Source organism: Peromyscus eremicus, chromosome 5 (genome assembly GCF_949786415.1).
Source record: "Peromyscus eremicus chromosome 5, PerEre_H2_v1, whole genome shotgun sequence".
Lineage (NCBI taxonomy): Eukaryota > Metazoa > Chordata > Mammalia > Rodentia > Cricetidae > Peromyscus > Peromyscus eremicus.
In genome coordinates this window covers 134741586-134754673 of record NC_081420.1, presented here as the reverse complement: position 1 = coordinate 134754673, position 13088 = coordinate 134741586, and the positions used below count along the sequence as shown (strand labels likewise).

Genomic DNA, 13088 nt, shown 5'->3' with positions numbered 1-13088 from the left:
GGATGACTCTCTGTGGCCTTCTGGTGAACCAAAGTTTCAGAAAACAGAGTTTAATAATCAGCGCATTCAGAGTTTTGACACTTCTCAGCTCAAAACTTCCCTGTGGACCGTGGATCCTATGCGCTGTTAGTCAGCCCGCAGCTGCTGCAATAAAATGCTTGAAAAAGTCGACCTAAAGATGAAAGGTTTGGCTCCTGTGCCAAAGGTTCATGGATATTTGGCTCTGTTATTTCTGTTTCCAGATCTGTGATGAGGTGGGACATCACCATGGTGGTGAAGCAAGGGAGCTAGCTAGAAGGGAGAGAGATGAGAGGAGAGGGGAGGGAAGAGGGGAGGGGAAGGAAGAAGAGGAGAGAGGAGAAGGGAGGGGGGAGGGAAGGTAGAGGAAAAGGAGGGAGGGGAGGGGAGGGGGGAGAGATAGATAGATAGACAGACAAACAGACAGATGGAGGTTCCTCCCAGGGGGAATGTCCTCAGATATTTACTCCATTCAACTAGGTCCTACCTTCTAAATGTCCATTACCACCCAATAGCCCATCAATTTATGAATCCCCTGCATTGATGAAGCCAGATTCTCCACCATTCAATAAATTCCTAATACTCCCACCTCTGAATATTGCAACCTAGGAGACTGAGCCTTCAACACACAAGCCTTTAGTAGACAGTATATCTAAGCCATAGCACCTCCCTTTAGATGGGGATTTAAATACACTTCCTTGTTTCCTGTGGCCCTGAGACCTCTGGGTTTTGAAGTTGAAGAGGTCAAGTAGATGACCAGTGTCCTCAAGACTGTGGTAAGATGAGTCTAGGGGTTGGGAGCTTCCTACTAAAGAGGCCTGAAGCTGTTGATCCAATAGCTGTAGTAGGAGGGTGGAACGTAAGCCCAGATTTCCTGGGTTTCTGCTCTAGATTGGATCTGGAACGTCGTTTCAAGGCTTGGTTTCCTCCAGCCCGTGGGTGTGGAACCTTTAAGAAGTGGGGCATAGTAGGATATCTTTAAACCACTGGGGGTGTGTCCTCCAAGGAGACTGTTGGATGATGGTTTCTGCATGAAAATGAGGACATGACTACACCAAGGAGTGGTTGAGGAGAAGGTTTTGTTGTAGATATGAGGGAGAGAACAGCCAGAGGCATCTGGAAGAGTCCAGAGCAGAGGGAGAAAGAAGTAGACTGAACACGGCCTGCAGACTGAACTGGGCTAGGAGAAGATAGAGAGCGAGGGAGAGAGAGAGGAAGAGAGGAGAAGAGAGAGGGCAAACGGACCAAGAGAGGAGCTGAGCACTAAGCGAGCAAGACAAGAGAGGGCAGGAGGAAAGAGAGAGCTCACAGCCAAGCTGGGTTTATAGGAATCCTAAGCTGGGGGAAGGGAGGGGAAGGCCCTGAGCTGGAGAGGTTTAGGGTCGGGGACAGGGTATGCCAGCAAGGATGACTCTGTAAGAGGTACTTGCTGAGAGAGGCTAGAGGTGGGCACGTGCTTGGGTGCGCTAAAAGGCACCTCAGCTAGCCATTTGTTCTGAGGTCCTTTGGAATCTGAAAGTCTCGTTTTCTTCTAGACTCCATGGCTATATCACAGGCAGCTTGCTTTACCTTATGTTCCCACTGTGATGAATTCCCTTGCCACAGGCCACAAAACAACCAGGCCAACTCATAGGGAGCTGAAAAACCTCCAAAAATGTAACTCAACATAAACCTGCCCTCTTTTTAAGTTACTTGTCTCAGACATATTGTTATAGTAATAGAAAGTCAATTAATTCATTCACCTCAGCTTAACTGCGTTTTCTCTGTGTGCCCCAAACCTGTCCAAATCTCAGTTGTCTTTATCACATCTTGTCTTCTATTATAGTTACCTGTGCTTGCATGGACCTCCTGTCCTGAATTTAGATTAGGTAATCTTTATGTCTTGGTTTCTCTGTACTCTCCTTACCTCCATATAGTTTTCATATACTAGCCATTTGGTGAAGTTAATGGGGTGTCAGTCCTTTCCAAGAATGGACAGACAAACAATGTGTTGAAAATGATAATACATTGCCTTTCATTTCTCCTATCTACTGGACATTTCTCATTCAGCTAGGTGTCGTATTGTAGTCATTGCTTCAGTGAAGAATAGCTTAAAACAGCAAAAATGAGATCCAGTTTTAGAATTTCTGAATTCCCAAATTAGACTCCAGGAGAGTAGAGAAGTTTTTTTGGGGGAGGGTAGTTTCAAGGCAGAATTTCTCTGTGCAGCCCTAGCTGTTCTGGAACTCACTCTGTATACCAGGCTGGCCTCAAACTCACAGAGGTCTGCCTGCTTCTGCCTCCGGAGTGCTGGGATTAAAGGCGTGTGCCACCACCACCTGGCTGAGTAGAGAAGTCTTATACTGATGAACTTTAGCAAGTTTGTTATTCTGGGTTGTCCAAGGCTGTGAGTTTTGTGTGTGTCTTGACCCTTGCACCAAATCCATTGCAGTAGGAGCAGCACATGGAGGGAACTAAGAGGACTGGGCCCAAACTCAAGACCAGAAACAAAGATGCACAGAGCAGTCAACAGTGATGGGGTCATAGACTTGGATCTGAAACCAAGTGGTAGTGTCAGGAAACTCAGCTCCACAGCATGCTGTCATGTGCCTGATGTGAAAATTGTTTTTGAGTTGGAGAAGAATAGGGCTCTGTTTGTGGGGTTCTCTAGTTTCTGGACCAGGATTCCCACACACTCCTATGCTAAGCCTGTAGTGTCTAAGATAACAATAGTTATCCCCTTTTAACTGTTTTTTTCTCAGTGAAAATTGGAGAGGGTTCACCTGGACTGGTGAAAGAGCTTGCGTCCAGCCGACAGTGTTTTCAGGACTTTATCCTGAGCTGGGATTTTGGCCATTAGATGAGTGCAAAGGGCTGAGCAAACATATTAGTCGGTGTGGGACAATGTCCAGACAGGCATGTGTAGAGTAGAAGCTGGAGCACTGTTGACCTGTGATTGACAGTGAATGAATGCAGACATGGCCCTGACTTGCATCACTCTGGGTGTATGGCCAAGGAGTTGACTGTTTTTCATCTATACTAATGAACAGTCACCAGAACTGGTTAGAAACAGGATTATTAACTCATCCTTCAGAAAGTTATTGAAATAGAATTAACTCCAGGGACTGAAAAAACCCAAGCTCAAGGATTGTCTTCACATATCTCTGTGTGTCTTCACACTCCTGTGATCACCAGATCACAACACAAAACATTAGTGGAACTCAAACAGTCTCTTGTGTTCCTTTCTCTTCTTAACACTCACCACCACTGAGCTATTGTTTGACTGTTTTGTCTTCTATAATTATAGATTATTGTTGTCTGGTGGCATCTTGGTGACTTTTAGTCTACACAGCATTTCTGAGTGAGGTTCATTCATATTGTTGTGTATGTTAAGAAGTTTTTTTCCCCCCAATAGTCTCATAGGGAGTGGCACTCTTAAGAGGTATGGCTTTGCTGGAGTGGGTACGGCCTTGTTGGAGGAAGTTTGTCACTGTGGGGGTGGGCTTTGAGGTTTCCTATGCACAGTATATTGCCCAGTATCTCAGTCGACTTCCTGTTGCCTGCAAGATATTCTCTCAGCTACTTCTCCAGCATCATGTCTGTCTGCATGCTACCATGCTCCTGCCATGATGATAACGGACTAAACCTCTGAAACTGTAAGAGAACCATCCCAATTAAATGTTTTTCCTTTATAAGAGTTTGCCAGGAACAAAGCTTCTATGCACAGTCTTTTTGTGGACACACACATTTATTTCTCTTGAATATTTACCTAGATTGTGAATTATGTAGGTGGACATTTAATTTTATTAGAAACTGCTACACACATTTACAAAGTCTCCTAAAAACTATTTTAACTCTGAAGCATTGCCAATTCTTGGGATAGCTAGTATATATATATAGCCCTTCTGGTGGGTGTGTAATGGTGCATTCTGTGTTTTAAATCATGTTACCTGACAAAGAATGTCTTTGAGCACATTTTTATGTGTTTATTATATTTTTCCTTTTGTAAAATTGTCTGTTCAAGACTTCCATTTTAGAATGGATTGCTTGCTTTTTAATTGAAGTGTGGAGGTACATATATGTTGCAGAGAGGATTCTTTTGGGCATATATATGGGAGATTTTTCCCCCATTAGTGTCTTATAATTTTACTTTATAATGGAGTTTCTCACCAAATAAGCTTTAAAATTTTATTAAGTATAATATATTTTTTCGTTTCCTGGTTGTTATGTTTTGTATTATCTTTTAGAGATCTTTGCCTGTTCTAATACCACACATACACGCTCTAGAGTTCACATTTAAGTCTACAGCTCATCTTAAACTAATTTTTGTGTGTGATGAGTTAGGGTGAAAGTTCCTTTACAGTGAGTAAGTCTTGGCATCGAGTAGCATAAGTCTTCAAACATTTTAACTTTAAACATTTAACATCCTCATTCTGAAGGATGAGTTAATAATCCTGTTTCTAACCAGTTCTGGTGACTGTTCATTAGTATAGATGAAAAACAGTCAACTCCTTGGCCATACACCCAGAGTGATGCAAGTCAGGATCATGTCTGCTGCATTCATTCACTGTCAATCACAGGTCAACAGTGCTCCAGCTTCTACTCTACACATGCCTGTCTGGACATTGTCCCACACCGACTAATATGTTTGCTCAGCCCTTTGTACTCATCTAATGGCCAAAATCCCAGCTCAGGATAAAGTCCTGAAAACACTGTCGGCTGGACGCAAGCTCTTTCATCAGTCCAGGTGAACCCTCTCCGATTTTCACTGAGAAAAAACAGTTAAAAGGGGATAACTATTGTTATCTTAGACACTACAGGTTTAGCACAGGAGTGTGTGGGAATCCACAAACTCAGGAACCTCACAAACAGAGCCCTATTCTTCTTCCACATAAGATTATAATTACCATTTCACTTTCCAATAAAACAGAATGGAACAAACCAGCTGTACTTTCATTTGGACTCAATTCACGCTGTAGTTTAGTTGGAGAAAATTGACATCCTCATAGCTCCCTTGCCTGGATTTAGTCATTTAGGAGATTGGAAAGGCATGCTTCTGGGACTGTCTGTGAGGGTGTTTGTAGACATGTGTAACTGAGGGGACTACCAGTCCTGAATGCAGGTGGCTACAGTCCCAGGTGACATAAAAAGGGAAAGGGACACCTCCAGCAGTGCGCTGGATCTCTTCTTCTCTCTGCTTCCTGGCCCACTGTGTCATGAGCAGCTGTGCTCTCCTGTGATCTGCCCTCCACAGTGCATGGAGCTCCCTGAAGCTGGGAGCCTGAGGAATTGTTCCTTCCTCAAGTTGTTTCTGGGAGGTGCTTCGGTTAGAATGACATGTAAGCTTCTTACTAATATTGACTCCTTGAACCCATGAACACATTTACCCCTGAATTTATCTAGATCTTCTTTATTTTCTCTTAGCAGTATTATGTAATTTTAAGATACAAATTGTTCAAATCGTCCATTTAATATATTCTGAGTATTTGATGTTTTGATTCTATCATACTTTTCATTTTCAAGTGTTCAACTTCTTTGTTCATAGTGAATAGAAAATTGATTTTTTTATAATTGAAAGAATGTAAAGATTGTTTTTCATCCATAGTAATAAGTAGTCACCAGAACTAGTTATGTTTATTCAACTGACCAATGATGGCTTGTTTCAGTGAATATACCTTTTCAAATCAAGAATTTACTGTTAACATTTTGCTTCTGAAAATCAACCAACCAAGGATAAACTCACTTCAATAAAGATATCTCCGAGTGTCAGTAAATCACTAGCAGGTAGACATGAGCAAGCTTACATCTACAGAGGAACTCAGTCCATTTATGCTAGCTAAAATCAGTCTTGCTCTGAACCCTTGTCTAATTTTCCTCATGACTTTGTTGTTGCTGATTCCTGGGTAATTTACAAATGTGTTAACTTTTGAGGCTAAGGTCCAAGCAGCACACCTAATATTAGTTGAGCAAGACCACCCAAAAGCAAATCCAGCATTTGGAACCAGACTCCAAATGGATCACACACCAGTGTTTGTGACCTGACCTCCTAAAGGACGGCTGAAAGGTAAAAATAGCATTCACATCTCTACTTTTCAAGGACTTCCTAGAAGTATGGCTAGTATCTGTGTCCTGACTTAACAAAGGACTGCTCAGGGGTGTGGCAGATACCAAATCCTTAATATACAGTACACAGTATATAGTACCAATAAGAGTGCCCCCAGTTAGTACATACAGTTCTATCCGTATTCCTTTACTTCTTAAAATGATTGGCATTTTATATATTTTACTGCATTTTTACAGTGGGCCTACACTTTGAGGGTGATTATTTATGTAGACAGTATTTTACGCTCGAGGGAGTAAAAGAGATTGAGTTAGAGATCAAACAAACCCATGGTAAACAGTACACGGCATACGGTACCAACAAGTGACTGTACACAATTAGTATACACAGCACTATCAGTGTACATTCACTTCATAAAACAATTGGCATTTTACATTTTTACTATATTTTCACAGTGGGCCTACCCTTTACTGGTGATTATGCAGACAGTATTTTACTCTCAAGGGAGTAGAAAAGATGATGCCTGATAGCTCTGATTCCAGTTCAGAAGAAACTGGCAACTCATCCTTGTTATATCAACTTATATCAAGTTATATCAACTATAACTTGAACACTGCAAACACCTCCACTGAAAAATAAGGTATTAAAAAATTAAACTAATGACCTAATCCAAGATGCTTAAGTCCTAGTGCAAAATGAAAGATACATGAAAGATCAAGGAAACATGGCATTTCCAAAAACTTAAACCTGTAATAATGTCCTCTAATGAGAGTAAATTAGATGAACTTCCAGACAAAGAATTCAAAAGAGTAATTAGATAAGTTTTAAAAAGGAAAGTATCATAGTAAGAGAGCTACCCCACAAGGGTCTTGTAAAGGTGAGCAACACTGCACATTTAGAGGACTTAGCCTCGCACAGGTACTTGATAAATAATAAGCAATATGGTTTAAGAAAACTCTAGCTTACTCTAGGGCAGAGCTAGTGTAGAAACATGGTAAGTGTTTCATGTACTCTTGAAAAACATATAATCTAGAGTTGTTAATATTATTTTATGTATTTAACTAGATTAAATTAATAATTCTGTTCAAATCTTTATCTCTAGTGGCTTCCTTTGCTTATTTGATTATGTGGATGGTTTTGTTTAAACTGTGACTGTTTTCTATCTTAAGGTCAGTAGTGTTCACTTCATGATATGGAGAATGTGTTGTTAGGATTGCTATAGGGTCCTACTCATATCTACAGGTGTGCATGTATGGATTCAGACAAGGGCAGACAATACATATTTTTTAATTGCATAGACTTTCTTTTTTTTTTTTTTTTTTGCAATTACAGAGTGGTATTCAGTTAACAGAACAACAATTATCTTCGTATAAGCTGCATCAGAGACAACTGAAGATGAAAAAAAAACAAAAAAAAACAAAAAAATAAAAACAAAAAAAAAAAACCTACTGTCCCCATATATAACTAATTTGTGCTGTGCACCAACAAGAACCTGCTTTAAATTTCCATGCCAATTTACAACCCCCAGACTGTACCAGGCAAGGTTAGTGGCTATTGAGAATACCACCAGGACAGGGCTATCTAAAGACACATTCGGTAGTGTGTTAACTATACAAAAAAAGACACTGTACAGTTTAAAAACAAATCTTACACAGCCTTACATTTCAATTTTTTTCTTTAAAAGGAGTGAGTTGTGTACAGGGGGGTTAAATGCTTTATAGACAAGAAAAAAAAACTGCGCTAGAACCAACTTATTCATCATCATCATCTTCTTCTTCATCTTCGTCTTCCTCTTCTTCCTCCTCTTCCTCATCCTCTTCATCCTCCTCCTCATCTTCCTCTTCCTTCTTTTTCTTGCTCTTTTCAGCCTTGACGACCCCCTTCTTCGCCGCATCAGGTTTTCCTTTAGCTCTGTAGGCAGCGATATCCTTCTCGTACTTCTCCTTCAGCTTGGCAGCCTTCTTCTCGTAGGGCTGCTTGTCGTCCGCAGCGGTGTTGTTCCACATCTCCCCCAGCTTCTTCGCCACGTCCCCGATGGACAAGCCGGGGTGCTCTCCTTTGATTTTGGGGCGATACTCAGAACAGAACAAGAAGAAGGCCGAAGGAGGCCTCTTGGGTGCATTGGGGTCCTTGAACTTCTTTTTGGTCTCCCCTTTGGGAGGGATGTAGGTTTTCATTTCTCTCTCATAACGAGCCTTGTCAGCCTTTGCCATGTCTTCAAATTTCCCCTTTTCTTTAGCAGACATGGTCTTCCACCTTTCTGAGCACTTCTTCGAGAACTCTGAGAAGTTGACAGAGGCATCCGGGTGCTTCTTCTTGTGTTCCTCCCGGCAAGTTTGCACAAAGAATGCGTATGAGGACATTTTGCCTCTCGGCTTCTTAGGATCTCCTTTGCCCATGTTTAGTTGATTTTCCTCCGCGAGGCACAGAGTCGCCCAGTGCCCGTCCGGCTCGCGCTTGCCCCGGCGCTGTCTCTATGGAGCTCAATGTACTGCAATCGACTTTCTTTTATAGTCATTGTCCCCTAAAAAATAAAGTAACACAGCTACTTATATAAAATTTTAATTGTATTGAGCATTATATACAACTTAGAGATGACTTAAATAGAAGAATGTCAATAGAGTCTGTGCAGACAATACTATTTTTTCTGAGGGACTTGAGAATCTGTAGATTCTCTCTCTCTCTCTCTCTCTCTCTCTCTCTCTCTCTCTCTCTCTCTCTCTCTCTCTCTCTCTCTCTCTCTCTCTCTCCCCTTTCTCAACCAATCCCCCAGACACCAAGGAAAGACTTTATATTTTGGTAATATTCCTTGTCTTAAAATCTACTCTATCAAGTGTACTGGAAGGTCACACTCTGTTTAGATGACTTTCACTAAACATGCTTACCAATATGAACACATACGGAGAGGCTCAGGCCTACTTTTTTTTTCTTGTTACTGGTTCTGTATTTTTCTCATGCCTTGTCTTTTCTATTTCTCCTTTCCTCTTCTAAATTAATTATTTCTTATGATTTTTGGAGAGTTCTGCTATTTAGTTTACTACCTATATAAGATCAGAAACTTTTAGAATGAACTTTCTGTCAAGCTGGTAGTAGCCTGCCCACATTCATCACTGCTTTTAATCATCTGTGTCGGCTGTCTTTGTCTTGATTAGAAGTGTATCAATTTCTTCTTCAAAGAATCAGCTTTGGATCCATCTCTATTAACATTTTGCTATTTTTCTGTCCATCATAATTAGCATCTCATTGTTTTTCTATTCTCTACTAGTTTCTCTCTACTCTATTATCGTCTTCCTTTTGCCTTGGATCCTTGCTATTCTTCTCCTGCTTCTTGACATACATGACCAGGTACTGATGTGGGAAGTTTTTATTATGGGCATTTACATTTATAAATGTCACTCTAGCACTGTTTTTGCATCGCACATCATAAGCTGCCATGTGTTGGATCTTTATTTTTATTTGTCTCAAAATATTTGTTAGTTCCCATTAATTTTTTTTTCTTTAACCCACTGGTCATTTGGTGTTCTGGTTGCATTTTACATACTTGGAAAATTTGTGCATTTCTTTTGTTATTTATTTCTAGGTTATTTCATTGTGGTAGTAGATGATATTTCGTATGATTTCCAACTTTCTAAATTTATTGAAATTTATTTCGTGGCCTGACAGGTGGTATACCATGGGGAGTTTTCCATGTTCACTTGAGAATAATGTAGAATCTGCTGTTCTAAAAATGTATGTATGCATGTATGTATGTATGTATGTATGTATGTATGTATTCATTGGAATCCTTTGGAAATAAGATCTTGACAGGTAGTTCACATTATCCTCAAACTCTTGATCTCAGGCCCTTAGATGGCTCAGTGGGTAAAAGTGCTTGCTCTGCTGACTTGACGACTCCGGTTTGATCCCTGGACCCACACTGGAAAGAGACAACCAACTCCGGAAAGCTCTCAGCTGCCTTCCACATGCCTGCTGTGGTACATGTGTGCCTGCTCCTTAATAAGCACATAGGGATAATTAATGACAATGACAAGATGATGTTGATTGTAGTAATAAACACCCAGCCTTCACAACCCAGCTTGCTTAGTGGTGGGTGTCAGGGCCAAAAGAAACTCAGGACAAATGACTACCTGTGGTGCCTATTAGCATACCAAAGTGCATGGTAGTCTCCAGGCTCTCTCAACAATGCCAGTACCCGTTACAGAGCCTATGCTGGCATCCTGGCTCTTAGTTCTTCTCATCCGCCCTTTCCCTAAACTTCTTCAGCTCATGGGCTTCCTTTCCCCTAGCTTCTCATTCTATCATTCCTATATAATGCTGCCATGTCAGCCTCTCTCTCTCTCTCTCTCTCTCTCTCTCTCTCTCTCTCTCTCTCTCTCTCTCTCTCTCTCGGTCCTCCTCTATCACTCTCCCTGACTCCTCCCATGGCCTGATTCAGTCTTCTAGTCACATTTAGTTGACTACTTTCTCCCCCTGCTCTGGACTCTTCCAGATGCCTCTGGCTGTACACTCCCTCATATCTACAGTAAAAACCTTCTCCTCAACCATACCTTGGAGTGATCACGTCCTCACTTTATATAGTGGGTTTGTAGATATGTGTCAACATGCCCTGTTCCTGTTGTTTGTTGGAATATGTTGCACACAGTTCTTAGGTTTAGTTGGTTTGTGCTATTTTTAAAATCTTTGATTGCTATGAGCACTTTATATATAAATGGTCTATCCCTTATTGGAATCAGTATATTGAAAACTTCAGTTATCATTGTAGAAACCTTTTGAAAACCCATGAATTTCTACTTTGTATATTTTAGAGCTCTGATGCTAGTTGTATACATATTTTTAATTTTTATAACTTCTGGTGGGCTGATTGGCTCTTCAGAATTACATATATCCTTCTCCATGTCTTTTTGAGAGTGTTTGTGTGGTTACATATTATGTGTGGGTGTACATGTATGAGGGTGACAGCACACATGTGTTGCCTAAGAAACAAAGTCAATATTATTGTAATGATGTCTCACAAGAAAAGGAAACGGAAAACATTCCTGAATGTCAGAGATGGTTATTGAGCCAGGATGCATGACGAAGCACACAGCTCACCAGTTGACTAGGCTGATGCCAGTAGGCTCTAGGGATTCCCCTGTCACTGAAGCCTGCCACTAATAGTGGGCTCACAAATGTGTGCCACTGCATCCAGCTTTTGTGTGGGTGCTGGGGATCCAAGTGGCAGACACTTTAGAAATAGTTTTTTTTTAAATTAATTTCTTTCATTCTACTTTTGTGTAAACTATTTTTTCACATATTCTCGACATTTTTGTTGAAAAGTAGAGATTTTGAATATTGTAAGATGGAAGATCTGCAAATCCCCTTCTCCCTGTTTTGGTCAGCTTTCTGTCACTGTAACAAGATATTTCTGAAAATAACTTAAACAGAGGATAAGTTCATCGGTGATTTCAGAGGTTCCAGTCCACGGTCACTTAGGCCCATTGCTTTGGGCCTGTGGCAAGGCAGACCATCCTGGTAGGAGCTCATGACGTCATGGCAGAGGAGACTACTCACCTCATTGCAGCTGGCAGGAGAAGGGCCGGGGTTCCAATACCTCTTCAAGGACCCCCTCACTCCTCCCATTGGAGCCCACCTTTAGAGGTTTCAGCCTCTCTCAATACGACCAGCAGGCTGACCCCAACTTGAGCACATGGGCCTTTGGGAGACATTTAAGACCCAAACCAAGACACGTCCTTCATTGAGTTTGTGGTTGCTACTTCCTGTTGGTTTTGTTTTGTTTAACTATTTATAAACTAATTGTGTAAAGTTTATATTCTTTGTCCAGTATGGCAACTGATGTCTCTATTTGGTTAGCTTAGTGGTCAGTTAGTGATTTGACAGAGATTTCCTGTTTTTATTTCACTTTAGTTTATTCTGTGGAGTTTGAAGTGGAAATTTAAATGCACGTACCATGGAGGCTTTAGATACAGTACTGAACAATCTCGAGACAAAAAGCACAAACCATTTACACATTTCTCATTTTTAATTTTACATCTTGTTATACAGAGGTACTGTTAGCATACAAGTTCTAATTCCTCACAACCTGTTTGTTATGTAGTGGGGCAACAATGTGTCACAGGATTGAAAGCTCCTTAAAAAGCCACAGCAGCAGCGTTTGGTGAATGATATTTGGTGAATGGTTACATACAGACTTTGCTGGAGGGTGATGGCAGACATTCCTCATGGAACAGGTATCGGGTATGAAGCAACAAATGGAAACAATCTGAGTTCTAATGATACTGAGAGAAGATAAAATGTTAGCTCCAGGACACTAAGAGCAGGCATTCCAAATTGCTTTAATTCAGTCCCATCATCTAACTCTTCTGTAGCTGTCCGAGAATCAGTGTGCTTCAAGGGCTGCTCAGTGGCTTTAGGCAGGCTCCTTCAAATATAAAAACACGTAGTCTGCTAGTGAAGAATCTACATTTACCTGGCAAATGCTCACAGTAAAACATACCTTCTGAGAAAAACAGACTTGAAAAAAGATTGCATTGTGGGCTTACGATAATTTTAAAAATTGTTCTTCTTAAAAAGAAAAATGCTATGTTCATATCTTTCAATATGTGTTAGATGCCAGTAATTTATGTATTCTACACTTTAAGTGAAATTCTAGTTTTGAAACGGTTCTAAAGCCTAATCTAAAACAAAAAAGAAGTCAGCATGTCGGTGAAACGGCTATGCAATACAGAACAGAACCTGTTTCCACTATGAAAATTCATTCAGCTCTATCATTACCTTCAGGTAAGTGTTTAATACCTCATTTAACAATGTCACATGGGCTGGAGAGATGGCTCAGAGGTTAAGAGCCCTGGTTGTACTTCCAGAGGTCCTGAGTTCAATTCCCAGCAACCACATGGTGGCTTATAACCATTTGTAATGAGATCTGGTGTGCCCTCTTCTGGCCTGCAGGGATACATGTAGGCAGAACACTGTATCCATAATAAAGCAAAAACAAACAAACAAACAAACAACAACAATGTCACACAAATATTTA

General features: G+C 40.8%; 1 protein-coding gene across 1 annotated transcript; it reads right to left on the bottom strand.

Moving 5' to 3' along the window:
* Window positions 1–7715: 7715 nt before the first annotated feature.
* On the bottom strand, window positions 7716–8550 carry LOC131910813 (high mobility group protein B1). Its single transcript, XM_059262694.1, has one exon. It carries the CDS (start codon window positions 8455–8457, stop codon window positions 7810–7812), a length of 648 nt encoding a protein of 215 aa, XP_059118677.1. The 5' UTR covers window positions 8458–8550; the 3' UTR covers window positions 7716–7809.
* Between the last annotated feature and the right edge of the window lie 4538 nt (window positions 8551–13088).

What these genes read in the sequence shown, in the direction of transcription:
- LOC131910813 (XM_059262694.1), bottom strand. Translation starts at nt 8,457, where the DNA reads ATGGGCAAAGGAGATCCTAAGAAGCCGAGAGGCAAAATGTCCTCATAC.